Here is a 27,663-nt window from a genome sequence, read left to right as displayed (position 1 = left end):
TTCACAGTGACCCTGTGTATAACAAGCAGAGGGAAACACTGCCTGGTCCTGTGCCAGTTAGCTATAAGCTAATTTTCAGAAGTAGATCATCAGGTCTTTCTTCCTCGCCTTTCTTAGTCTAGAAGCTCTCTTAGCAGAGCTGGTATTTGAAATACCGGTGACATAGCTTCCAGCATTATGGCAACATGCAAGCCACCACCACACGACTAACTGTATTTGTCAGTTATCTATATTAACAAAACCTAGGGCAAGATGTTTGACCTGAGACTGTGTGGTGATGCCAATAGGACTTGAAAAGAACTACTATACGATCTCTAAGTAAAATGACATAAAATTGCTTTGATGCATAGGAGGAAATTTATTTCATCTGTATGCTTTTGTATAAAAGGGAGAGCTTGGTGAAGTAGGACAAGAAGGCCCACGGGGACCACAAGGACCAAGAGGGCAGCCTGTAAGTCTGGTTTTACTGTTTTGGACTCTTGGTTGAATTTATTGATTATTATGTGTTGCTTTTTTCATGTTAAACTTTAATATTCTCGATGAATATTATGACGAATTAAACTTGGGGCTATAAATATGACTTGATCATTAAAGCTGTACTGCATATATCTTTATAACAATAAAAAAGAAAAAAAAATGAAATGAGACAAAAAGTCTCAAACTCCTTATATAAACAATCCCAAGAAGTGTCAGGATTAATTTTGCCTTCTCACGTGTGCTGAAGAGGGAAGTGCCAACGAGCCACCTATTTGACAAAGATATTTTACAAGCATTGCATCTGTTAGAAATACAGAGATGTTCCCCGAAACCCTTTTTTTTCAAGGGCAACAAATAAGATAGTAGATCAAAGTTTTAGACTTTTAAGGGTACGGGTTTGAGTACCCAGAACCAAGAAATAATCTTTGAAGACCAGGGATCATAAAAGATTCAGTTCAATAGATAACACTTCCAAAGACAGGGCTCTGCAGCTTTACCTTGACCTTCACTCTGAACATGACAGCAAGTTTTATGAGTATTTTCAATGCACCACCTTATTGGCATTAGATTTATGATACAGAGTCATGTCATTTTTCCTGCAACTCATGTTTCAGAGATTTCTTTCACCAACAGTTGAAACTTAAAACTTAATTTGGAAAGGAAAAGAGCAGAACAGGATTACTACCACATGGAATATGGGGCAAATAATGTTTGCATCTACACGCTGAAAATTCAGAATGTGACATTGACACTTTGACTTCATTAAAATTTCTTGATTTAAAATAAGGTAAACCTTGCTCCTATTGAGCTTTCCCTGGGACAGGTAACGCTGAGGAGGAATGCCTTTCTCGAAACAGTCGCTTCAGAAATGTCAGAGGGAGAACCTTCCAGAGCACACAGCTTGGGTCCCTGGGGTGGCAGGTGCTGGAGGCTCTGCATGTTCTTCAGCAGGGAGAAGATTGAGTAATAGCAAGTCTCATCTTCACCCTCTTGTTTCTAAGAACACATTTTTGGCTCCTTTAGCCAAGCCAAACAATAAGTTGTCCTAGGCTATCCTGTCCTCTTTTCTTTATCTTGTTTTTGTTTTTCTACTATTTGAAACTTCCCTTCTCAAGCTATAGGAATGTTTTTTTGTGGCTTAAATTTCTAATTTTTCTTGTTGATTTAGGTGCAGTCTTTATTTGTCCAGAAAAAACCCCTTAAAATGTTTACTCTTATTTACAGGAAGCTCATTATCTGGACGTTCAGGTGCTAAGATCCCCTGTAGTATTATTGGCATTTTCATAATTATTATCATAATTATCACCACCACCAACATGTCCACCACAGCTATCTCCACCATCACCACTACCACGGCCACCACCACCACCATCTCCACCACCATCACTGCCACCACCTTCACCACCATCAATACCACCACCGTCACCACCACCACCGCCACCACCACAGCCATCTCCACCACCACCTTCACCACCATCGATGCCACCACCATCACCACCACCACCACCACCACCACCACCATCTCCACCACCATCACTGCCACCACCTTCACCACCATCAATACCACCACCGTCACCACCGCCACCACCACCACCACAGCCATCTCCACCACCATCACTGCCACCACCTTCACCACCATCAATACCACCACCATCACCACCACCACCACCACAACCATCTCCACCACCATCACTGCCACCACCTTCACCACCATCAATACCACCACCATCACCACCGCCACCACCACCACCACAACCATCTCCACCACCATCACTGCCACCACCTTCACCACCATCAATACCACCACCATCACCACCGCCACCACCACCACCACAACCATCTCCACCACCATCACTGCCACCACCTTCACCACCATCAATACCACCACCATCACCACCGCCACCACCACCACCACAACCATCTCCACCACCATCACTGCCACCACCTTCACCACCATCAATACCACCACCATCACCACCGCCACCACCACAACCATCTCCACCACCATCACTGCCACCACCTTCACCACCATCAATACCACCACCATCACCACCGCCACCACCACCACCACAACCATCTCCACCACCATCAATACCGCCACCATCACCACCACCACCACCACCACAACCATCTCCACTGCCATCACTGCCACCATCATTATGACCACTGCCACAACCTTCACCACTATCAATACCACCACCATCACCGCCACCACCAGCTCTACCACCACTGCCATCACCAGCACTACCATCACCACCACCAACACTTCCACCACTGCTATCTCCACCATCACCACTACCACGGCCACCACCAGCACTACCGTCACCACCACCACCACCACTACCATCTCCACTGCCATCACTGCCACCACCATCATTATGACCACTGCCACAACCTTCACCACTATCATATACCACCATCACCACCACCACCAGCTCTACCACCACTGCCATCACCAGCACTACCATCACCACCACAACCATTTCCACCACCATCATTAAGACCACTGCCACCACCTTCACCATCATCAAGACAACCACCATCACTACCACCAGCATCACCACCATTTCTATCATTGCACCTATAACACCACTATCTCACTACCAAGACCATCGTCACCATCGTTATAATTACATTATCACCACCGCCACTTATCACAGCTATTCCTGCCACAACCCCACCACTATCATCATTGTCACCATCACCACAACTACAATTACCACCACTACCATTACTAGCCCTTCCCCCGCCACCACCATAGCTACTACTGCACCATCAGCAGCAGCATAATTATCATGTATTAAGTACGTCTTGCTAAGCACTTCCCAGGCACAATCTCACTGAATTTTCCTAACCATACCTTCACTTAGTTGCTATTATTAGTCCCATTTTACAGATGAGGAAACTGAAGCTTAGAGAGGTTGAGTAACTTGCTGAAGGCCACTCATACAACCAGTGTTGGAAGTGGGATAAAAATTCAGGGCTGTCTGGGCTTATAGCCTGTGCACTTAACCACTGTACCACATTGTCTCTGTACCAATCTTTCCCCCCAAGGTCTGTCTTTATCCCTGGAGATTTACCAATTCTGAAACAACTTCTATTGTTACTTTGCCCTATAGGGAAAGCAAATTTAGCCCAAAGGAAACTTTGTACAGTAATGTGTCTTCCTACAACTATGGTATCATCTTGCTGATATACAGAACCTCATTGAAGAGGGGTCTAAAATAATAATAAATTTACTTCCATCATGGCTTTTTAAACTTTCAAACCCTTTCACCTCCTAATCTGAGTAGATACCCTGTGAAGGTTGTCTCCCATCCTCCCCCACTCCTACTCTGTTTTCCTTACCTCCTGGCACTTCTGATTTATCCGAGGGTTTTTGGATACCATAACCAACCCATGTTGATCTGGGTGACTCTACAATTCACTTTATGTTATTTTCTCAGGGTCTTCTGGGACCAGATGGATATGGACATCCAGGAAGAAAAGGAGCAAAGGTGAGGTCAAATGGGTCACTTAGAGAATATTCTTAACTAAGGCCTATAGTTTTAATTTTATTTTACTTGGATACAACTTATTTCCCAAGAGATGTGCCAGGAATAGTTCCTACATGCTGTTTCCGTCATGTAGAAGTGACTACCAGAGTTCCTTCCCCCCAAAATAAAGCTGATCTTGCCAGTCATTTAAAATCAAAGTCCTTACCTCATCTTCTGCTGTGCCAGCTCTTCCCACCCCAAAGTCTTGCCTCTGCTATATCCTTTCCCATCGCCCTCTCTAGGCAATTTTAACTCATTTTTTATGGCTGACTCAAATATCATCTTCTCCTTGAAGAAACCTCCTTGGAATTCCCTAGAAAGGATGTTTTAAGTCATACTCTGTGCTCCTGAAGCACATTGTTCATATTTCAGCAATAACCCCTTCCAGGTAGATTGCGCTGTAATTTATTCATGTGTATATGTCTACACCTCAGTCTGGGAACTTCTTGACAGCAGGGTGGCATCATGTTCATTTTTATGAACAGAGCATGACATACAGTATGTGCCCAATAAGGGTATTTGAATGTATGACTGCTGTTCCCACAAGAAGCTGGTATTTTGACATGTACTTAATGGGTCACTGTCAGAGGTTTTGAAGCATGGAAGTCACATAAAGCTTGTTGTACAAATCAAATGTCAATAGTCATCGTTATTCTGAATACTTTAGTCTGCAAATTACGTTTATTACCTCACAAAATAGGAAGTCACTGGGATGTTCAGCTACTTAACTATGTCAGGTCTCTGGACTGGCTTCTCTGCAATGCTCTTGACTTTCCCTTGGTGGCTGCAAGATGGCACCCTTTCCATTTTATTGAGCAGGAAAATGCCCAAAACACAGTAAGCTCTTAGTAAATATCTGTGCAGTGATGGGGCTGTGGGGGACCTTAATGATCATTTAATCCTGCCTTGTCCATTTAAAAAAAAGAAGTGAAATAATTTGCCTACAGTCACAGAGCTAGTTAGAGACAGAACTGAGTAGCTAGTCCATTGGAACCCCATTGTGGCAAACTAAGTCCTTCTCCATGAGAAAGTTAACTTACTAGGGGAATTTTGAGTAGAATTCAAATATGAATTCTACTCAACTAAGCAAAGAGCAGTCTATATTGTGATGCGCTTAAAGTTGTGGAACACACAGATGCAGTCCACGTTTGTGTGGATTTTTCCTGACCAGGTCTCACTTACATGGCCCTTATTGCTGCTTGTCTCCCCGCCCCTCCCCCACTACATTTTCCTGGTCTGTTCATTCACTCCCTCTCCACTCATCATATCTTCTTTCTACTTAAATCTCCAAGACCTGCTTTTTCTTGCACACCTCAGCAGGTAATCATGCTTCCGATTTCATTAAGAAAATAGAAGCTATGAGAAGAGAACTTCTGCATACTTCCACCATCAATGAGGCCAAGCTACTTGCCCGTGTGCTCATATACCTGCCTTCCTGTGTACTAGTATGGAGGAGAATCCATGCTTTTATCTAAAACTAACCCCTTCTTTAACCCCTTCTTTCATGGACTGGATTTCATTCCATTTTGCTTCCTCAAGACCCAGGCTCTTGGGTGTCGTCTTTCTTTTCTGCATATTCAAATTTTCTTCCATACAAAGAGGTGGGACATCTCTCATCTTAAAAAAACCAAGCCTTCACTTGACTACATACTCCCATCAAGACATAGCCCCATCTCTCTGCATCTCTCTGGCAAAACTCTTTGAAGGAGTTGTCTACATCAGTGATTCTCAACCAGGGGCAATTTTGTCCCCCCCCACCCCCGCCCCATACTCCTACCCCTAGGGGACATTTGGCAATGTCTGGAGATGGTTTGGAAACCCTAGTGGCGTAGTGGTTAAGTGCTACGGCTGGTAATCAAAGGGTCGGCAGTTCGAATCCACCAGGCGCTCCTTGGAAACTCTACGGGGGCAGTACTACTCTGTCCTATAGGGTCGCCATAAGTCGGAATCGACTCGACGACACTGGGTTTGGTTTGGTTTGGTTTAGAGATGGTTTGGCTGTCACAACTGCGGGAGGGAGTACTACTGGCATCTAGTGAGTAGAGACCAGAGATGCTGCTTAACGTCCTGCAGCACACAAGGGAGCCCCCACAACAAGGAATCTTCAGGTCCAACATGTCAGTAGTGCCAAGGTTGAGAAACTCTGTTTTCCTTTCTCAGGTTCTTTCTTTAGCTGACTTCAGTTGAAACTTCATGCCCCCTTCCCTCCACCCTCCCAGCCACTCAACTACATTTGCCTTAGTCAATGTCACTGATGACTCACGTTGCTAAATCTAAGGGTCAGTTCTCTGTCCTTGCTTACTCCATCTCTCAGCAGTATTTGACAACGGTGATATTGGGCTTGTTCTGGAAACCTTTCCTCACTCAACTTCCAGCACGCCTCACTTTCCTGGTTTTCACTAGATGCTTTTTCCTAGTCTTCCTTGCTGGGTCTTCAGCATCTTCTTGACCACTAAATATTAGAAGACTTTAGGACTCTCTCCTCATACTTTTCTCCCTCTTTACTCACTCTTAGGTGACTTCATCCAGTTATATGGCATCAAATACCATCTATCCTGTGATTTCCCCTTTATTGCTCCAGCTTGGACTAATCCCCTAAACTTCAAATATTTATGCACTTAGTTATCTACTAGGAATCTTAAAATTAACATATTCCAGAACAGCTTTCCTCCTCCTCCTTCGCCTCTTCCTCTCCTTTTTCTGTTTGTTAACCTTTTATTATGGAAAAGTTCAAGCCTATGTAGAGATTGGTATAATGATCCCCCCACCCCATGTACCCACAACTTGCTTCAATAATAAAAAATCTTTGGCCAATTTTGTTTCATTTATACTCCCATCCACTCACTCCCCACCCCACGTCCACCCCCAGATTATTTTCAAGCAAATATCATATCATTTCATCCACAAATATTTCAGGTTGTATTTCTAGTGAGATTCTTTAAAAACAAAACCACAATATCATTATCACACCTAAGAATTAGCAATCATCCCTTAATATTATCCAGTCCATAATAACTGATTCCTCGGGCAGCCTGTCCTTCTTCCAGCCTTCCCCATCTCAGAGAGTCACTCAGGATAGACACTTGCAGCCATCTTTGATTCCTCACTTAACACTTACCTCCTCAATGAAATCCATCAGCAAATACTGGTGATTCTATTTTTAAAGTATATCCAGCATTTCCTCACTTTTCACCATCACCACTGCCACTGTCTGGGCCAAGCCAACATGACTTTTTTACCTGGATTCTGGCAATAGCCACTTAACTGGCTTCCATGCTTCTGCACTTGCCCCATATAGTTAATTTTCCACACAACAGCCAGAACTATCTTTTAAAAGCATACAAAACCAAAACCCACTGCAGTCGAGTCGATTCCGACTCATAGCAACTCTATAGGACAGAGTAGAACTGCTCCATAGAGTTTCCAAGGAGCGCCTGGTGGATTCGAACTGCTGACCTTCTGTTAGCAGCCGTAGCACTTAACCACTACACCACCAGGGTTTCCTTTAAAAGCATAGATCATGCTATTTTTTTACTCAGAGCCCTGCTATGGCTCCCCGTGTCACTTAGAATAAACTCACTGTTAACATGGTCTACAAGACCCTACACAATCTGGTCTCTCTGTTAACTCTCACACTCATCTCTTAACTTCCCCACCTGCATTCTGCTTAGTGTTCCCCAAGCCTGCTATGCCTTCATTCTCTTGCCTCAGGGTTTTTGCACATGCTTTTTCCCCTGCCTGGAATGCTTTTCTTCCAGATATCTTCTTGGCTTGCCTCTTCAATTAATGGTGACCTTTGTGCAAATGCCACCTTTTCAAAAAGGCCTTGCCTGACCACCTTATATAAAATAGCCTCTTCCTTCTCACCTGCCTTATTCTTTATCCCTCTCCGGAATAGCCTTTATCTCTCCCTGACATATTTTATAGTTCTTTTATCACTCTCAAACTTCCCCTCCAACATCTAAGTTATACAAAAGGAGGGACTTTGTCCTGTTCACTAATAAATTCTCAGTGCCTAGAGAGGTGTCTGGCACATAGTAGGTGCTCAATCAATATTTACTGAAAGAGTGATTGCTTTGTAAGATGGCTTTGGGCTTGACAATGGCACCTGCTTCCCAATTTGCTGCTATCTCCTTTGAGTTCCTTCGCTTGGATCAGATCTTAGATTATTTAAACTGAAGATAAAAATGCCTGAGAAGGAGCCTTCATTGTACAACATATCAAGGAGAGGGAAAGTTTGTAAAAATCTTTTACAAATTATTTCATGTTGAATGAAAGAAATGAGATATGGCCACTTGAGAGTAGCTCAAGATAACAACTGTTGCTGTAGTTGTTTTTTTGGGCATCTATTTTGAGCCTAATTCTGAAAATTTATAGTTTCTTCCCTTTCCCTGAGGAATGTCAATGAAAGACTTAATCACATGACATTAAATAATTCCCTATCTCATTTCTGACACTAGGGCAAACCTGGATTTCCTGGCTATCCTGGCGCACAAGTAAGAAGATATCTTTTTGGACCTGCCAACTGGTAGGCAGCATTTATTACTTGTTTGTACTTATTTTTCTTTACATTCAAGATTCTGCTTTTGATTCTATTAAGGGAGAAGATGGTGACCAGGGGCACCGAGGAGAAAAGGGAGCAAAAGGAATCAGAGGGAAGAGGGTAAGAACCAAGGGAATTTTCAACATTTTTTATAGATGCCCATGTCATAGCATTCTACTCACAGGCCCATATTTCTATTGGGTTAATGGCCTTCTTAGCAGGAAACCCATGTCCTCCTCAGTCAGTGCATATTCCACACCTTCCTTGGACTACTACCACTCCCCACTTAATCCCACTCTCCTTTATTTTCTGAATGCAAATGCAACTCATTAAACTAAGGCAACAGAAAATCCAATTTGGCTTTTCAGTTATGCAATACCAACCTTTTAAAAAGTTGGGGCATCTCTGTCTTAGGTAAGTCTACATATCACTTGAAAGAGTATTATTTTAGGTGCAAAGCAAATATTGATGTTTCTTTAAAATTCTTCCAAGCCTTAACTTTCTCTTAGCTGTTTGAGGACTAGGCTTTCAAGACTCTGGCTGCCATCTTAGAGGACTTGAAGTCACTGTGCTTTATTGAGTCTACCATTAAAAATTCATTCCTTTAGGTCCTGAAGATTCAGTCTTAAAGAGCCACAATCACTAGCAACTCTTTTTGGGAAGAGTAACCTTGTAGGTATCTAGCACCTTGGTGATGTTTAGCTGATAGACATGAGAGCAAAGCCTCTGGGAAGAGGACATGGAAAGAGGAAAGAGAAGAGAATACGTATTTTCAGACACTCAGTAATTAATATTTTTATACACTGACAAGGGCATAAAGAAAAATTTTATCTATTTCCAATATGGCTTGCTGCTAACTACTGTTGTCCTGCTCAGCTAAGCATATCACTCTGGTTTTAAATTAAAAAAAAAAAAAAGAGAAAGTATCACTTAGATCCAGATAATCCTGTACCTTTTGAAATATCTATAAGATAAGCAGTGAGCTCATGGCTAAAAAAAAAAAAAAACTAGCATGTGATTTTTATGAGACTGAGGACTAGAAGATGGTGGGGCAATTTCTCCTATCTCCTGATGCCAGTCTCTCAATGCAGACTTCCAATGCATTCTTATTTATTACTTGACCTGAGGCTCACCTGAGTACTGAGTCACCCTTTAAGGCTCTGTTTGGAAGCATGCACACACGCGCATGACTGGGGTGACTATGTAGGCAGGAATATGGATGTTTTCCTTAAAGAGACCCTCCTCTCCTTCAATTCTCCGTGTCTCACTGCACTGTTGCATGGCTCAGAAACTAATGGTCCACAGCAGATTCATTGGACCTTAGATTTAAGGACAACTTGGGATCTCAAGGTGGGTCTGATAGTTTCCTTATTTTGGGCAATTGATCTGAAATCAAGTTGTAATCAAGGGGAAAGCTCAAGACTTTGGTTTGGTCATTTTTAGGGTAATGCTGGCTTTCCTGGATTTGCTGGAACTCCAGGGGAGCAAGGCCCACCAGGACAAATGGTAACATGTACCGTTCTGTGTCTTTTTTTTTTTAATTCCACCTTTGTGTAAAAATGCATAAGAATTTGATAAGAGACATCTCCAAGTAGAAATGAACATTTGGGACATACAAGAGGATCTATAGGGAAATGGACCAAGTTGGCTTTAGAGAACATTAGCTTCAAGTCCTTACACAGTATCATTATCTAGTATATATTTTTTGCTTGAACATGAAGAAGATACTGGAGTGGCTGAAGATTTGTGAATTTGTCTAAATACATAAAACAATACATAAAACTCATTAAAGGGTGAGTTTATCAAAATAAATAAGATCAGCAACAAAATTTATGCAAAGACCAGAAGAAAATCCTAACAAAATATGACATTTATATATTCTTACTAAACTAACAATGTTGTAAGCTCACAAGTAGTTTTGAAATGTCCTGGAAGGTCATTTGGTATGAAAGCAAAGACTTTGTGGTTACTGTTGGTCTGTCTCATGCTTTGTCTTATGAGTCCAGACTGTCATTTCATAAGGGGTGGCACAGTGGATCTGCCATGGGGTGGGCCTGGTGGTTTCACTGCTGTCTAGGGTTTTCTAGAGAGGGGCAACCAAGTCATAGAATCAAAAACCTTAGAGATAGAAGGACGACTCATGCCCATTTTATAGGTGAGAAGACAAAGACTGAGAAGATTATAGTGACCTGCCTGAAGTCACTTAATAGAGTCTGAAGTATTAAAAAAAAAAGATGTCACTTTGATGACTAAGCCTTTTCAATTGCCTCATATGTGTGTGAAAGCTGAACAATGTAAAAACAAGATAGAAGGAGAATAGACACATTGGAATTGTGTTGGTGAAGAGTATTGAATATATTACAGAATGCCAGAAGAACCAACAAATCTGTCTTGGAGGAAGTACAGCCAGAATGCTCATTAGAAGCGAGGATGGTGAGGTTTCATCCTGCTTACTTTGGACATGTCATCAGGAAAGACCAATTGCTAGGAAAGGACATCATGTTTGGTAAAGTGATGGATCAGCACAAATGAGGGACACTCTCCATGAGATAAGGTTGACAGAGTGGCTGCACCAATGTGCTCAGACCTGCCAATGATTGTGAGGATGGCAAAGGACTGGGCAATGTTTCGTTCTGTTGTATGTGAGGCCTCCATGAGTCAGAGTCAACTCGATGACAGCTAACGACAACAGAGTCTAAATAAGGACTAAGATCTTTAGACTCCCAGAATGGCTGGAGCCCAGCAGCTCTAATGTGAGGGGCACCAGGGAAGACTTGTTCTGTAGTAAGGCAGAGACAGGGAGTGATGGTGGGTGCCCTGAGGAGAAGGGGTGGATGAGGGACTGGGGTCCACTTTAGAACTGCCTATGAATAGACCTGGGATGTTGAGTGGCCTTTTCTTAAATTGTGATTTTATCCTAAAATGAACTGGACTTCTAAGAGTCTCTGTTATCTACCTGAGCTTCCTGGACTCCAAAGTCAGGAACACTGACCTCTGCACTTTGGCTTCCTTTCTTAAGGGGTTATGTAGGACTGCAGGGCTATGCATGAAGGGCAGAAAGTGGTCTTCTATGTATTGTGGTGAGCTTTCTCAGAATCTCTTGCCACCTCTGGAGAAGAAGGTGTTGAACCTTAAAATTGTATTTAAAACTCAAATTTCTGTTTTTTTCCAGGGTGTCAAGGGCCCCAAAGGTTTGGTAGATATGATGGTAGGTGAAGATTTTAATTCTAAACTTTATTCTTTTCAGAATACAAAGGTTTCCACTCTCACAAAATAGAAATCTGCTAATCTTAAAGATTCTTTAGTTTCTTTTACAAATTCTTTTAGTACTATAAGTTTATACACTTGACTCTGAAATGTCATAATTAAATAAAATAAAAAAGAGTAAAATACTATTTCAAATCCAGCAGGGAATCTGGATGTGGTAGAGTAATGTTAGTTGACATGAAATGAAGGACTTTGAAGCTACCCTCTTTTTGCAATATGCCTTTTTGTGAAGCTCAAAAATTGCTTGTAAAGTATTTATAAATGAGACAGGGTAAAGTACAGGCTTCTGTGTCTCATGGCATATCCCGAAAACAATGTCAAAAGTTATGATGGTTTTTCACCTCCCAACTCTAAAAATACTATTGGGGGCAGGGCATGGATGGTAGAGGCACCTGAAGAGCAGGAAGTGGTAGGACCAAGGGAAGAACAGAGCAGAAAGGAAGGGATCAAAGGCAAGAAGCAGAATTACTAGGGGAAGTGTGAGAGGTACCTGACTTGGCAGCCATTATAAAGAAGTGTTACAGGAGTTGCTAATTCAAGAGCTAAAGGCATTTCCCTGATAATTAACCTTCTGTGGCAAGATACCTAGATCTAAACATCTTCAAAATCAGGTTGGATTGTTTTGTGAGGATAAAAAAATGGGTGCCCCTTATCCACCTATGCCCAATAATATGGGTAATATTGTATATGAAATCTTTTAAGTGTTTTAGCATGTTCACTGGGTCCAGAAATACAACTGCTGGATTGTTTCATCTGCTCTCACAATTTTTGGGTTTTCTGTTGTAGCTAAAAGCTTTGGATTAGCACTATAACATCCATATGACATTTCTAAGTCACGAGGGTGAGGAGAAATATAATCTGCTTCCAACTAAATGCTTTTTCTTTTTTTCTCTGTCTTGCTCTTTCTAACAGCCTTGCGACATTGTCAATCTCACAAGAGAAAACTGCCGTAAGTTGTTTGGGAAAAGCTCAAAAAGAGCCAGTGGTGTGAGTGGGGATGGATGATGGGTTGGGGGCACAAGTCCCCTGTGGATTTGGCTGAGGTTTGGGCGGTGCCATTGTCTATGGTGAAAGATTCTTATGAATCAATATGTTGGACTCAGTATTCCCCTCAGCTGTAAGTAATCATTTCCAATGTGGTCTCAGAAATAAAGTGGTTGAAAAACTAACCATCTCAACAATGAAGAAAAATTCCACTGTAGAATACAATGAAGTACAAAGATAATTGCACACCTGCATGTCTGCGTCTTGGTGATTGCTATCATAAGAAGCTTTGTTCTTTTTATCTCATCCATTTAAACAAGAAGGGTCAATGGTAACCCTCCAACAAGAAATGTGTCCCATTTTATTTGCATCTGTTTTAAAATGGAATTATGAATCATCAAATCTTAGGTAATGTTTTATCACATTCCCAGATTGTGATTTAATTACTGTCTTTAATATACGCCAGGATATTTGCATCCTATAATACACACTCTTCTTCATTTACTGGCAATAAAGAGAAAACATTGAGTTGACAAGTAGCTTAGCTTGAAAGCTTGGATTGTCTTCTCGATCATCTTGCCCTTCTTATTTAACCCTTCCCTGTTCTGTGTCTTCCCATCCAGCTGTTGCTTAGGGAGATTCTGGAATTTTTTTTCTAAAAATCGCAAAATATAATACCATCAGCTTGACCACCAAAGAAAGGAGTGTCAGAGTTGACCGTATACATGTTAAAACCCATTTACATTGAGGGGCACCATGTAGTGTAAATTCAACAGAAAAATTGGCAAAATCTATACAAGTAATTGACCCAAGCGAAGGACCCTGCTTCCTCACTATATTGTGTTGACATGTCTAAAATTGCTGTTATTCAATTATTCTCATCTATATACACAGACATTTTGTAGTGATTTAATCTAAATATAAAATGCTCCTTTAGGCTGGAAATGAGCAAAGGACATGAGTAGGGGATTCAGGAAAGAAAAAGTACAAAGAACAACAAACTTATGAGAATGTTCAACTTTACAAAAAGTCAAAGAATAGAAATGAAAACAATTAGATGCTCCTTTTTCTCAAATTGGAAAAATTTCCCCTATATTTTGCTTTTCTCTTCTTTTTTATTTTATTTTTTATTCATTGTGGTAAAGTATACATATAAAATATTTTCCATTTTAACTACTTTTAAGTGTAGAATTCAGTGACATTAATTACACTCACCATGTTGTACAACCATCACCATTATCCATTTCCAGAAGTTTTTCATCATCCAAACAGTACCCCTTAACAACTTCCTGTTCCTTTTCCTCTGTAGCTCTTGGTAACCACGAACATTTGTCTCTATACATTTGCCTATTCTAGATATTTCATATGAAGAGGCTCACACAATATTTGTTCTTTTGTGTCTGATTTATTTCATAATGTTTTCAAGTTTCATCTACGTTGTAGCCTTTATCAGAACTTCATTTCTTTTTATGGCTGAATAATATTCCATTGTATACCACATTTTGTTTATCCATTCATCTGTTGATGGAATCGGGTTCTTTCTACCTTTTGGCTGTTGTGAGTAATGCTGCAATGAACTTTGGTGTATGTGGTAATATTTTAAAATGGCAAAAATCTCTACTCAAATTTTTAGAAATGTATAAAAGTACACATTACTGGTGGTAATGTAAATTGGTACAAACTTTCTGAAGAGCAGTTGGACAATAACTGATCAAAGTCCATAGAGATTTATCTTATGGATATAATTGGATAAATATACACAGATACTTGTACAAGGATGCTTATCACATAGGCATGTTGGCTGAAGAAATCATGGGACATCTATATAGGAGAATAATATACAGTCAGTGTGAAAGAGCATCTAGCTCTTAATTTATTGATGGAATTAAGGATAATTTTAATTTTTTGTTTTTCTAATATTTTTCATGAAAATGTCTTGCTTTTGTACACATACACTTACACATAATATACAATTTATAGCTAATATTTTTTTTTTTTTGTGTTAGATATGTGTGTGTGCGTGTGTATGTTAGGATAGCTCAGTGTATTAGATTTAAGTTCAGCAAGTGTGAGCTAAACCCCCAAATAACAATAATACAAATGTATTTCTCAAATCAAAGCCTGGAAGTAGTCCAGAGTTGATATGGACTCCATGGTGTTCAGGGATTCAGGCTCCTTATGTTTTCTTGCTTTGCCATTGGTGGGTGCTCCTTTACCGAAATCACCTCATGGTCCAAGATGGCTGCTGAAGCTTCAGCCATCATGTCTACATTTCAGCCACCAGGAAAAGGAAAGAAAAGAGAAGGATCCATTTTGGAAGTTGCACTTACCGTTTTTCTTATTCAAATGGACAGAACTTAACAAAATGGCTACACTACTTGGAAATCTAGTCTTTATGTCAGGCAGTCACATGCCTAGCCAGAAAACAGGAGCTCTATTACAGAAAAATGGAAAATGGATATGGGAACTAGGCTCTGCCACACTTAGGCAAGAGTTGGAGAAGGTTATTGCTTGAATTTCTCGAAGGAGATAGTTTTTCAGGTTGAAGTATTTACACGGAAAAATGCCACTGCCTAAGTAAGCTAACAATGCCTTTTTTTCTCTCCAAAATAATTTCCCTTCCAGCTTGTTCAACAGGTAAATAATATTCCTCATTCACTTAAATTCTTACCTGTTTAGAGGCTCTACAGAAATTCCTAACTCTTGCATATCCATTGTGTCAAGGTGCTTCCAAATGCCCAGCATTCCCAACTGAAGTGGTTTTTGCCTTGGACATGTCAAATGATGTCTCCCAGTTGGATTTTGAAAGGATGAGAGACATTCTATTCTCTCTGTTGATGAAGATGGAAATAAGTGAGAGTAACTGCCCAACGGGTGCCCGAGTGGCCATCGTTTCGTATAATGCCAAAACAGATTACCTGGTTCGCTTCTCAGACTACAAGAGAAAGACTGCCCTCCTGCAGGCTGTTACAAAAATCCCCCTGGAAAAGTCATCTGGCTCCCGGAACCTTGGGGCCACCATGAGATTTGTGGGGAGACATGTATTCAAACGTGTGCGCTCGGGCCTTCTCGTGAGGAAGGTGGCTGTATTCTTTCAGACAGGCTGGACCTATGATGTGGCTTCCATCAGCACAGCCACACTGGAACTCAGCGCACTGGACATCGTTCCTGTGGTCATCACCTTCACGAAAGAGCACAACCTCCCAGATGCCCTGGTGGTAAGCTGGGGAACCCTGGCGGGTAGGCCATGGGGAAGTTAGCACCTGCAGCTTACCCCTTGTTCCCTGAGTGGTGCAAACAGTTAACACCCTCAGCTTCTAACCAAAAAGTTGGAGGTTTGAGTCTACCCAGAGGCGCTTCAGAAGAAAGGACGGTGATATACTTCCGAAAAAATCAGCCATCGATGACCCTATGGAGCACAGTTCTATCCTGACACGGATGGGGTCATCATGAGTCAGGGCCGCCTGACAATAACTGATTTTTTTTTTCCTTACCCCTTCTTCAAGGAGCACGTGAGGAATGAGGAACGATGTCTATGCATGGAGGGTAGAGGTGGGGTCTGTGTATTGCCTACTACGAGTAGTACCATTTCTTGAGGGCTTATCCTGTGCCATGTGCTTGTAAACATTATCATATTTTATTCTCTTAACCACCCTATAAGGTAGGTGTTACTGCTTCTTTTTGTTTCTAGGATAGGAAAATTGAAGCTTAGAAAGCTCAAGTATATCGTTAAAGATCAAATACCCAGTTCCTGGCAGGCTGATATTGTACCCACACTGTCTGCCTTCAGAGCCTGTGCTTAACCACTGCTAATGGTGTCATTAGGATGATGAATCATCATTGTAGTTTTCTTTCTTTTTTATTGGCATATAACCCATGTAACAAAGTGGGTCAAGTGCACTCATCTTAAGTGTCCAGATGGATGACCAAGACATGGTTTAAGATATAGAGCGCTCTCAGCATTTCGTAAGTTTTCCTCATGTCCCTTTCCAAACCATGCACTCCCCAGGGTAACCACTTCTCTGACTTCCATCACGATCGAATCGTTTTGCCTATCTGGACCTTCGTATAAAGTGGATCATACAGCATGTACTCTTTCGTATCTGGCTTCTTTTTTTCAACACAGTATCTGTTCTTCTTGTTCATCCATCTTGTGTCTGTTGGTAGTTCGTTCTCTTTTTATTGCTCTGCAGTATTCCATCCTGCCGTGGGCTGTTTGGGAAAGGCTCACAAACAGTCAGTGGTGTGAATGGGGGTGGGTGATGGACTGGGGGCACAAGTCCCCTGTGGATTTGGTGTGTACACCATAATTTATTTATTTATCTGTTCTCCAGACTTAAACTTTTCTAATTGAAACTCACACAACACATTCTCATGGAACATCAGATGATTTATTGAAATGAGGGTGATTCTTTTCTTAAGAGATTCCAGGCTGTTCATTAATGTTAGGTTGAACCGTGTGGCATTACCAGTGGTCAACCAGTTTGACCTGTAGAAACGGAAATGTCATTATGTTCAACCTAAAAGCTAATGGATTCATCTGTGCCAGACCATTTAATTTTCCCTGAAGGTAGTGTGTGCAGCGCAAGTGGAGGTGAGAGATTTTGTTGACACAGCTGTGAATATGGTTCTAAGAACCAATAGGTAGAATTGTGACCGCTCGCAAACTGTTGGACAGGATGGACAAAATATCTTGGGCTTTGAGAAGCAAAGTTAAAATGTAGAGGGAGAGATCCTTGTTCACTGTTACCCTTGCCAGCAGGATGCCTGAACAGGGGCAAGTGGGGGTGGGCAGGCAGCTCTCAACAACTTCTTAAAAGGATTAATAAAGGGAGGGCAAATAGATCTTTGGGTGGTTCGAACAGTTTTCATTTGTCTGGAAACCCTGGTGGTGTAGTGGTTAAGAGCTAAGGCTGCTAACCAAAAGGCTGGCATTTTGAATCCACCAGGAACTTCTTGAAAACTCTATGGGGCAGTTCTACTTTGTCCTGTAGGGTCACTATGAGTCGCAGTCATCTCGAGGGCAAAGGGGTTTTTTTGTTATTGTTGTTCTTTTACTAACCTAAAGGTTGGCAGTTCGAACCCACTGAGCAGTACCATGGAAGAAAGTCCTGGTGATCAGCTTCAATAGATTATAGCCAAGAAAACCCCAAGGAGAGGTTCTAGTCTATAACACATGGGGTTACATGAGTCGGAACTGACTTGACAGCAATGGGCATAAACAAATAACAATTTAAATTAGAGGTGTGGCTTTTGGCTTAGGCTCTTTACCAATAATGAGGGTCTCTCTGGGTCTCTTTGCCTTTCTGGGTCTCATTTTACTCAGCTGTAAAATGGAGAGAGGGTTGCAACTAGATGTTGTCTAGGTTTCCTTCCAAGTGTATTTCCCAGGAAGGTATTTCCTTTACATTTGAAGAGTGATATCCAGGGTGAAATTACCAGTCACCAGTTGCTGTCAAGTTGACTCTGACTCATGGCGACCCCTTGAGTGTCAGAGTAGAACTGTGTTCCACAAGGTTTCCCATGGCTGATTTTTTGGAAGTAGGTCACCGGGCCTTCTTCTGGGGTGCTTCTGGTGGACTCAAACCCCCAACCTTTCTGTTAGCAGCAGAACATGTTAACTGTGCGCCCCTCAGAGAATCCTAGGGTAAAATTATATTCCCCCCTCTGAGAGGGAATCCTGGGCAGGCAGAATTTGGAACTGACATAGATATGCTTCTTTGTCAAAATGCTCTTGCTCTGTTCATTGCTTTAGGTGCCAAGTAAAAGTATGTAATAGAACGTGAAAAGAACTTGCCAGCCTGCATAGAGTTGGCCCTTTGTTCTGTCACTTCTGTCTGCTTTCCTCTCCACTTCTGGGACATATTCTTGCTCCAGGATGCTAGGAGACAACTCCATGCTCTTTAAATTTCACAATTCAGAAAGGATGTTAAATGGCACTTACTAGATCAAAAGTAATGAATGGTCTCATATCTGGTGACATTGAGAAGGAAAGAAACCATAACAATGACAACCCCGTTCTCAAGGCCTTTCAGAAAGTCCATATTTCCTTATAATTGAATATATTGCAGCCTTTCACCTCCCCTATCCCTGTGCTATATCCTTAGGGGAATCCAGTTAGGGGAGTGGGAACCCAGAGATTTTTCTTCTAAATTCTCTGCCTGAAGGCTCCCTTTGACTATCTGTGGCACTTTTGGCTTTCACCTCTATGTTGTTTCATTTTTCAGAACAACTCCCACATGCTTCTTCTGGGAAAATAGTTGTTGTTCAACTTGAAACAATTATATAAACAGATGCCTTAACTTCTCAGTTCATTTAAACACACTTGGAGGCTGCAGTGCATGTTGAAAAGATTTTTTGAGCCATCCATTCAATCATCTCAACCCTTGATAAACTGTGTTCCAGCATTCTGACCATCTGTGCCTAATCCCGTTGTTAAAAACTGCCTAACTGCCTTGTGCCTCAAAACATGAGACTTCAATAGCCCACCCCACTCCTTTTTTTAAGGACTAAAGGGAAAATAAATATTTTTGTGGGCCAGGTTTCAAATTTCTTTTTTCTTTGTGAAAAGTCTACCATGTGTTCCCTTGAAACAATATCTAGGAAAAATTTAAAAAAAAAAAAATTTTTTTTTTTTTTTTAGCTCACGTTTATTGGTCTAGCACTATTCTAAAATATTCCCACTTACTGATTCATTTTATCTTCACAATTACCCAAAGAGATAGGGACTGTTATGAGCCCCTTTTTACAGATGATGAAACCAAGACTCAGAGAAGTTAAATAATTTGCCCAAGATCTAGAATTCCCATTTTCAATGGGAGTTTGAGTTCAGAAGTCACTCCCAGGAATAAAAGACATTTGAGAAGTTCTAAGCTCTTTCCATGTCTTAACTCATTAAATCTTTACATCAACACTATGAGACAGGCCTATGAGCTGGTCCTGTTTCTATTCCTGTGTACCGCTCTTTCAAAAAAAAAAAAAAAATGTCCTAAGAGTGGAATACTGCGTAGCACATGAAACCAATAAATAAATAAAAATCAGCTTTAGAAAGTGAAAACGTTAAGAAGGCGAAAAACATTTTTGCAGTAACTTTTTATTTTGGTATAATTTCAGAATTCAGAAAAGTTGCAAGAGGACACTCTTTTTTGAAGAAAGGAAGTATTGGGTTATCCAGAGAGGCAATGATGGAGACCATGTATAACCTGATGCTGTGGCCTCGTGGGCTGCTGTGTTTTCCACTGATTACTAATTCCCTTAACCCAGGGAAGGAATTAGGCAGATGAGGCTTCAAACCCTGGCTTCCTGCATTATGTAATGTGGGCATATTATTTGGTACTGGGGCCTCAATTTACTCACCTACAAAATGGGATGACCTTAAAGGTTTCTTGTGAGAAATATAAGTGATAGTGGTTACAGGAACATCTGACATCTATGAGTATACTTGATGTAGGCCATTATTGATGACACCTTCTCAAGGTCCTTAAGAATGCCCTTTGCCCAGTAACTATTTGTTAAATCAAATAGCTTCCATTTAGTGAGCACCTATGAAGTTACAGGCACCATGCTACAAGCTTTTCATGACTTACCGTTTTAACCTTTCACTATTCACAATTCAGTCCAGGGACCAGCAGCACCAGCCATCATCCAGAAACTTGTGAAAAATGTCAATCTCAAGCTCCACCCCAGATCTAATCAATCAGAAGATGCATTTTTAATAAGTCCCCCAAATGATTTACAAGCACATTTAAGTTTAAGAAGTGTTACCTTAATCCTCATAATATAGAGCCTTGAATGAGGTAAGTGAAGGTCGGAGGTAAAGTGACCTGTTCTAAACTACCGAGTTCTCGTATTTGCACTCTGATATGAATAGTTCCTCATGGCATCCCCATGTGCTCAGAGTAGAACTCAATGGCAACTAACAACAACGATGGCTAGTTCCTAAGTCTACCACTGAATGCCCTCAACCCAAAGCTAGCCTCTGGTGTCAGCTAGGGAGTCCAGGAAGAGTTAACTGCTTCACGGCAGTTTTGGTGGGTCACTGTCAACTGGCAGGAGCCAAAACTGGACTCAAGTTCATGCGCTCAGTCACAGGTTGCATGACTGCACTCTCCCTCTGTCTTCTTGCCCTGTTTTTCCATTTTTCCCTCCTTATTCCCCAATGTTTTACCTCAACTTGATGCCAGACCATTGCTAGCTCTTCCTCCTTAGGGTCAAGTTAACTGTTCCTCCATCCAAGGTAAATCCTCCTCCCCAGCACCTCCTTGCTTTCTCTCTACTCCCCTCTGTTCAAGCCAAGAGCCTCCCTCAGCTCAGTCCCAGGAAGGAGCATTGTCCTATGGCCTCTGGCAGCTTAGTACAACAGCTGAAGCATTTAATTTAACCTTGTAGGTCTTTCAAGGTCAGGGGCTCATGGGTAGTGCTTTAATATTGGGCCTGGGGCTTCTCAGGGTTGTCCTGTAGCTCTTGAGAAAATACCTTTCTGTCTATTGAACAAAAGAGGATATTAATGCAAACCCGTATATTGCACCCTCTCCCCTGTAGACTCCAGTGTTCAGTATACAACTACTCCAAAACAAATCACAACTGGATGTTCAGGAATGAAGTTGGTTGAGGGAATCACCAAAACTGCTGATTAAAACAATACGAGTGCTTTTAGCCTCAAGTAGATAGCTTGGTTTGTGTATAAGATACTATATTTTTGAGACTTCATTCTTCTCTGGTGCTAATGGTAGCTTGACAGTAGGAATCATAAAGCCGGGTTTCTCCTCTCCTCACACTGTGTTCCTTCCCACCTCATCTCTTTGCTTGAGCTTTCTCAGGAATTGTCTTGTCTGCTTATCAGTGACAAGGGCCATGCTGGCAAGTCCAAAGCACAAAGCAATTAAATAGTCATTAATAGCAACTAAGTACAGAGGACTCTGTACTGAATCATAGCTCCCCTGTGGACTTCCGTTGTGATTCTACGTACTTGTTTCTGTACTTTTTTTTTTTTTTGCAAGAACAGTAAAAATTTTTAAGTGATCAAAAATTATCGTTCCAAAGAAAAAAGTTTTTAAAAACAGACAATTTCTGTACTTATTCAAATTCAGTTGAATTTGGCAATTTCCAACAAGCAGAACAACAGATGGAAGAGTTAAATGTTGGGAGCTGTTCTGAGTAAAAAAGATAACACAATGTCTTGAACAAGAGGCAAACACAGAAGGGAGGATCTGGCTGTGTTGGAGCAGGAAGATCTGACCCCCTCAAACTCTATGGCTAAGTTTATGTAACTGAGACCCACAGTGTTTGAGGGACTTGGCCAAGGTCAGGCAGCCAGTTGTGGCAGAGTGAAGACTAGAACCCAGGTTCTGGACTCCTGGGCATCACTGCTGCATAGAACATTCCCCAAGAACTATTCCTAAGACAGAGGAGTATGAATTTGTACAAACAGGAAGGAATGTTTGAATCTGTTTGAAGTCTTTCACATTTTATAATATACTTCACCAATTATACTATGATTTAAAAATACTGTACCCTAATTTAGCATTTCCTCACAACTCTATGGGTAAAATGAATGCTCCTAGGGTTATTCCAAGGAGCCCCAGTATTACAATGGTTAAGTGCTTGGCTGCTAACTGAAAGGTCAGTGGTTTGAAACCAGCAACTACTCTGAGAGAGAAAAGACCTGGTGATCTTTTCTCATAAAGGTTACAGCCTAGGAAACCCCATGGAACAGTTCTACTCAGTCCTATAGAGTCGCTATGAGTCGGAATCAATTCAACAGCACACAACAAAAACAACAAAACAACAGGGTTATTCCTTGGAGTCCCCGGGTAGTGCAAATGGTTAAATGCTTGGCTGCTGACCAAAAGGTTGGTTAACACTCAGCGGCACCTCGTTAGAAAGGCCTGGTGATCTGCTTCCACAAAATCAGCCACTGAAAACTGTGAGAAGCACACTTCTACTTTGACACACACGAGGCCGCCATGAGTCAGAATCAACTCGATGGCAAGTGGTTCGTTGTTGGTTAGAGCCATCCCAGACTCTACATATCTCCTGGTACGCTATCGTGAGTCCTGATTTGAAAGCCTTCTAAACTGTCTTGTGTGATTTCCAGTAAAGTTGGCGATTTGTCATATCCTCGTCTACACTGTTTTCTCTAATCTTCGGTGGTCAATTAGGTCCAATTGGTTTGGCCAACACCCAGACTGGACAATCATATGGAATAAATTTGAATGTTGAATGTTGGCAACTCTGTACTCACTCTTCATGTCAGCCTCCCCCATCTGGCAAGGAGTTCCAGAGTTTTGGATGTGTTTTGTGGTTGCACATTGGAGGAGGGTGTTCTCCAATCTGAGGCAGAGTGGAGGCACTAAGCAGGATTCTAGAGATAACCACTGTCCACTCCCTGAAATGCTTTTCCAGCTAAGTATCCTACTCGTTCTCTCATTCTCTCGAAAGTGCCAGATCGGATGTCGTTATCATCATCAGCTCCCCACTCTCCCTTTGGTGACTTGAAACGAATCTCTTCTTCTGTTTCTAAAACACATTATTGGAGCTCTGTCTTACTTGAAAATCATTTGTTTATACTTCCATTTAGGGTTTAAGCTCTTTGAAGTTGTGTCCGTGTCATCTTTGTATCTCCATGGGGTTTGCTAAGATTTTTATGTTGTAGCTGTTTAGTTGATCTTGATTGCTTTGAATTTCTAAGTTAGGAAGGAGCATAATTTAAGGCTGCTTTTGCCGTATGCACAACAAGAGAAGCTGCCTGTCTTAGTTACCTGGTGCTGTTATAATAGAATGCCTCAGATGGGTGGTTTTAACAAACAGAAGTTTACTTACTCTCAGTTTAGGAGAATAGAAATCCAAATTCAGGATGCCAGCTCTAGGGAAAGGCTTTCTCTCTTTGTCGGCTCCGGAGGAAAGTCCTTGTCTCTTCAGCTTCTGCTTCCTGGTTCCCTGGAGATCTCCATGTGTCTTGGCATCTCTCTTCCCCAATCTCTGCTCCTCTTAATTGCTTGTTTAATCTCTTTCTATATCTCAAGAGATACTAACTCAAGATGCACGCTACACTAATCCTGCCTCATTAACATAACAAAGACATTCCATTCCCAAATGAGATTATAGCCACAGGCATAGAGTTTAAGATTTACGACACATATTTTGGGGGAACATAATTCAATCCCTAACATTCCACCCTTTGGCCTCCCAAAGTTCATGTCTTTGCCACATGCAAAATACATTCACCCCATCACATCATTGCAAAAGTCTTAAATCAGCTTCAAGTCCAAAACCTCATCTTCTGAAGCATCTAAGTCAAATACAGGTGAGACTTCAGGTGTTTTCCATCCTGGGACAAAATTCCTCTTCCTCTGTGAACCTGTGAAATCTACAAATTATCTACTTCCAAAGAGCAATAGTAGAGCAGGTACAAGGTAGACATTTCCATTGCCAATGGGAGAAAGTGAAGGAAAAGAAGAAATAACAGGCACCAAGCAAGTCCCAAACCCAGCAGAACACATTAGCTTTCAACGCTTGAATATAATCCTCTGTTCTCTGAAACCAACTGGGCAATGGCCCTGCCCTCCAGACTCTGGGTGCTGGGCACACTCTCTGGATTCTGGGTGAAGACCCCTCAGCCCCAGGCTCCAGCTCTGCCTTTCAGGCCCACTGGGACGACAACTCTGTTCCCCTGGCTTTGGGCAGCCCTACTCTCCTAGTCCATCTGAGTGGCGACCCCACCCCCTTGGTCCCTAAGCAGGCCCTGGTCTTCTGCCCCTTGGGCATGGTAACCCTGCCAACTCAGCTTTGGGCAGCAGCCCTACCTCCCTGGAACACTTAAACAGCTGCCTCACACTCTGGAAACGAGTTGGCCAAGATCCAATTTGTTGAAACCCAGGGGGCTGTGGCCCAGACCTTTGAAACTGAGAAGCCCCTGTTTCCCATCCTCCCTCCAACAGTTCTGCTGATTTCCAAGCTGCTCCAGGGATGGGCCTTTACTTTTCTTAGAAGACAACAGATGTAGCTCCTTTGGCCTGTTTCCTGCATGTAGAATTCCAACAGTCAGACAGCGTTCTTTCCTTTCATTCTTTCTCTGGCCCCTTCAGTCTAAGCTGCTGGGCTTTCTGCTGTGGCAGTTGGTTAGCTCCATCAGTCATAGGATTAATCTCTTTAATAAAAGATTGCATTGCCACATCTTTGGTGAACATTCTAGGACATATGTCCTTAGTTTAGATAACAAAATTTTCCAAATCTTTAAGTTCTGTTTTCATTTTGCATAGTTCATTTTTAAGTCCATCTTTTTCCTCTTGCATGTTACTATAAGCAGCAAGGCACAACCACAAAGCCCCTTTAAGATCTTGCTTAGAAATCTCATCAGCCAGATATCCAAGTTCATCACTTACCAGTTCTACCTTCCCCCAAACATTTGAACATAATTCAGAACACAAGTTCTTTGCCACTGCATAAAAAACATTGCCCTTCCTCCATTGCGTAATCACACGTTCATCATTTTCTTTTAAAGCCTCGCCATAAACACATTTAACATCCACATTTCTAGCGACATTCTGTTGCTGGCATTATATATATTCTCTAAGACAATAGAGACTTTCTCTACAGCTCTTCTCACTTCCTTTTTGACCCCGTACCAGAAGTGCCTTTGGTGTTCATACGTCTACCAAGTCTCTTCAAGACAATCTAGGCTTTTACCATTAGGCACATGAAAGCTCTTCCAGCCTCTACCTATTACCCAATTCCAAAACTGCTTCCACATTTTAGGTATCTTCTTGCTATCAAATTCTGTCTTGGTTATCTAGTGCTACTGTAATAAATATGGAATGCCACAAATGGGTGGTTTTAACAAACAGAAGTTTATTTTCTCCCAGTTCAGGAGGCTAGAAGTCCAAATCCAGGGTGCCAGCTCTAGGCGAAGCCTTTCTCTCTTCGTTGGCTCTGGAGGCAAGTCCTTGTCTCTTCAGCTTCTGCTTCTTGGTTCTTTGGAGAGCTCCATGAGCCTTCCCATCTCTTCTCCTCTATTGACTTGACAGCACTGGGTTTGGTTTTGGTTTTGGTCTCCTCTTGATTGCCTGTTTAATCTGTTTTATCTAAAAAGAGATTGCCTCAAGATACACCCTACACTAATCCTGCCTCATTAATATAACAAAGACATTCCATTCCCAAATGGGATTATAACCACAGGCAGAGAGTTTAGGATTTACGACACATATTTGTGGAGGACATACAGTGCTTTTTGCTTTTCTTCTCAGGGGATTTAGGAATGTTCCCATCAGCATGAACAAATATTCAGCTCTTTAGATTTTTTTCCCCACAAGGGTTTTTCCTTCAAGTAAGCTCACTCGAAGAGACAATGTTTGGGATATGCTGCAGCCCCAAAAAGTTAAGAGCGCAGAGCTCTGTAATAAGTATACATTATAGAAAAAGTTTTTTTTCAAAGTAACTCTTGATTGTTTAGCCCTCTGAGGGCTAGCATGACATCTTCATATTCCCAGCACCTTGCTACCCAGAGGATGGCACAGAGCCTGCTTGTTCCTGGCCACACAGATAATGAAGGAGGTGAAGCTGACACTCAGTAGGGCCCTTTTCTACATGATTAGACAAACAGATGGACATGACTAAGCTTAGACACCCACCTCTTTGCAAACCACTCCCCGAATCCTGGGAGAAAGCACTTCTAGATTCAGCATGAGGTGGAAATCCTGCAAATAGGCCCTATTAGGGCAGGTTAACTGTGAAACCATCCATCCCCCCAAATCAGTGGCTCAACACAATAAAACTTTATTTCTGCCGTCTGTCACAAATGAACGTGGGTCCTTGTATATGTGTGTGTCAGGAGCAGGGATGGACGAGTTCCTCAGTAAGCAAGGTATGGGCGAGTTTACTTGTGCTTAGTGCTAATCTGTAGCGCATAGTTTCACTAACGCATATGAAATCGGGCACTACAGATGAGTGAGTAAGCCTGTGTACCTTGCTTATTGCTGATTGGTTAATCTGCCCCTGGTCAGGAGGGGGTGTTTTGTGGCACGCAGCCATTTCGGGATACAGGCTTCTTCTATCAGTGGCTCCATCACGCCCTAGGGCCTCAAAACCTTGTTCTGGATCCTCAAACTAGAGCAGAAGAAGCCATGGAGTACAGTATGTGCACTGGAAATGGTACACATCACTTACCCTTACATCCCATTGGTCAAATCCCACTCACGTGCTCCCACCTAACTGCAAGGGAGGTTGGAAATGTGACCTAGCTGCTTCTCCAGGAAGACGAGGGAATGGGTTTATTATCTAACCAGTCTGTCACATGGTACCTGTTGCTACATTTATTATTATTTTATATTTTCCTTTTAAGCTTTGAAGCAATTATTAAATAATTGTAATTGGAAAGGTTAAAGGAAGAAAAATAGATTTGCCAACTCCACAAAGCCTTCCCCGATTACTCCTCATTCTTGCCCTCTGGTTGTGATATGTCTTGGCTGTAAACACCAGGAATACTCTGGAGGGGCCTCCCTCATGGTATCTACTTCCTTTCATTCTAATAGTATGTGACCTATAAGACTGCCTCTTGAAGTGTCTGCCAGTTCATGTTCATCACATCCATCACACTGCATCTGATACTTTGGACAATCAATGCAGATTCATGGAATTAATAAATCAGTGGACCTTGATTCTTACCTTCTACTCCCATCCCCATATGACATGTCATTGGCTGAGTTTTACACACACTGGGAGTTGGAGGACCCACAGCCCACGTACCCATACCAGTGATAGTCCAACCTCCTGGTTAGAACTAAAGAAGAACTAAAGACCAAATTACAGTAAATTTTTTTTGTAATGCCAAATTATATATATATATATATAAACTTTAAT

General features: G+C 41.7%; 1 protein-coding gene across 4 annotated transcripts in view; it reads left to right on the top strand.

The window, feature by feature from the left end:
• The window catches only part of LOC126068300 (collagen alpha-4(VI) chain-like), a 143,168-nt gene that overhangs the window by 101,758 nt on the left and 13,747 nt on the right, over positions 1 to 27,663 (top strand). For all 4 annotated transcript variants that reach the window (XM_049870790.1, XM_049870791.1, XM_049870788.1 and 1 more), the window contains 9 exons: positions 389 to 451; positions 3,924 to 3,974; positions 8,474 to 8,509; positions 8,614 to 8,676; positions 10,000 to 10,062; positions 11,729 to 11,764; positions 12,736 to 12,772; positions 15,433 to 15,444; positions 15,532 to 16,025. In XM_049870790.1, coding sequence (XP_049726747.1) covers positions 389 to 451; positions 3,924 to 3,974; positions 8,474 to 8,509; positions 8,614 to 8,676; positions 10,000 to 10,062; positions 11,729 to 11,764; positions 12,736 to 12,772; positions 15,433 to 15,444; positions 15,532 to 16,025 — 855 coding nt within the window. The remainder of the gene's footprint in view (positions 1 to 388; positions 452 to 3,923; positions 3,975 to 8,473; positions 8,510 to 8,613; positions 8,677 to 9,999; positions 10,063 to 11,728; positions 11,765 to 12,735; positions 12,773 to 15,432; positions 15,445 to 15,531; positions 16,026 to 27,663) is intronic.

This window comes from Elephas maximus, chromosome 27 (assembly GCF_024166365.1).
Source record: "Elephas maximus indicus isolate mEleMax1 chromosome 27, mEleMax1 primary haplotype, whole genome shotgun sequence".
NCBI lineage: Eukaryota > Metazoa > Chordata > Mammalia > Proboscidea > Elephantidae > Elephas > Elephas maximus.
This window is presented reverse-complemented; position numbering and strand designations above follow the sequence as displayed.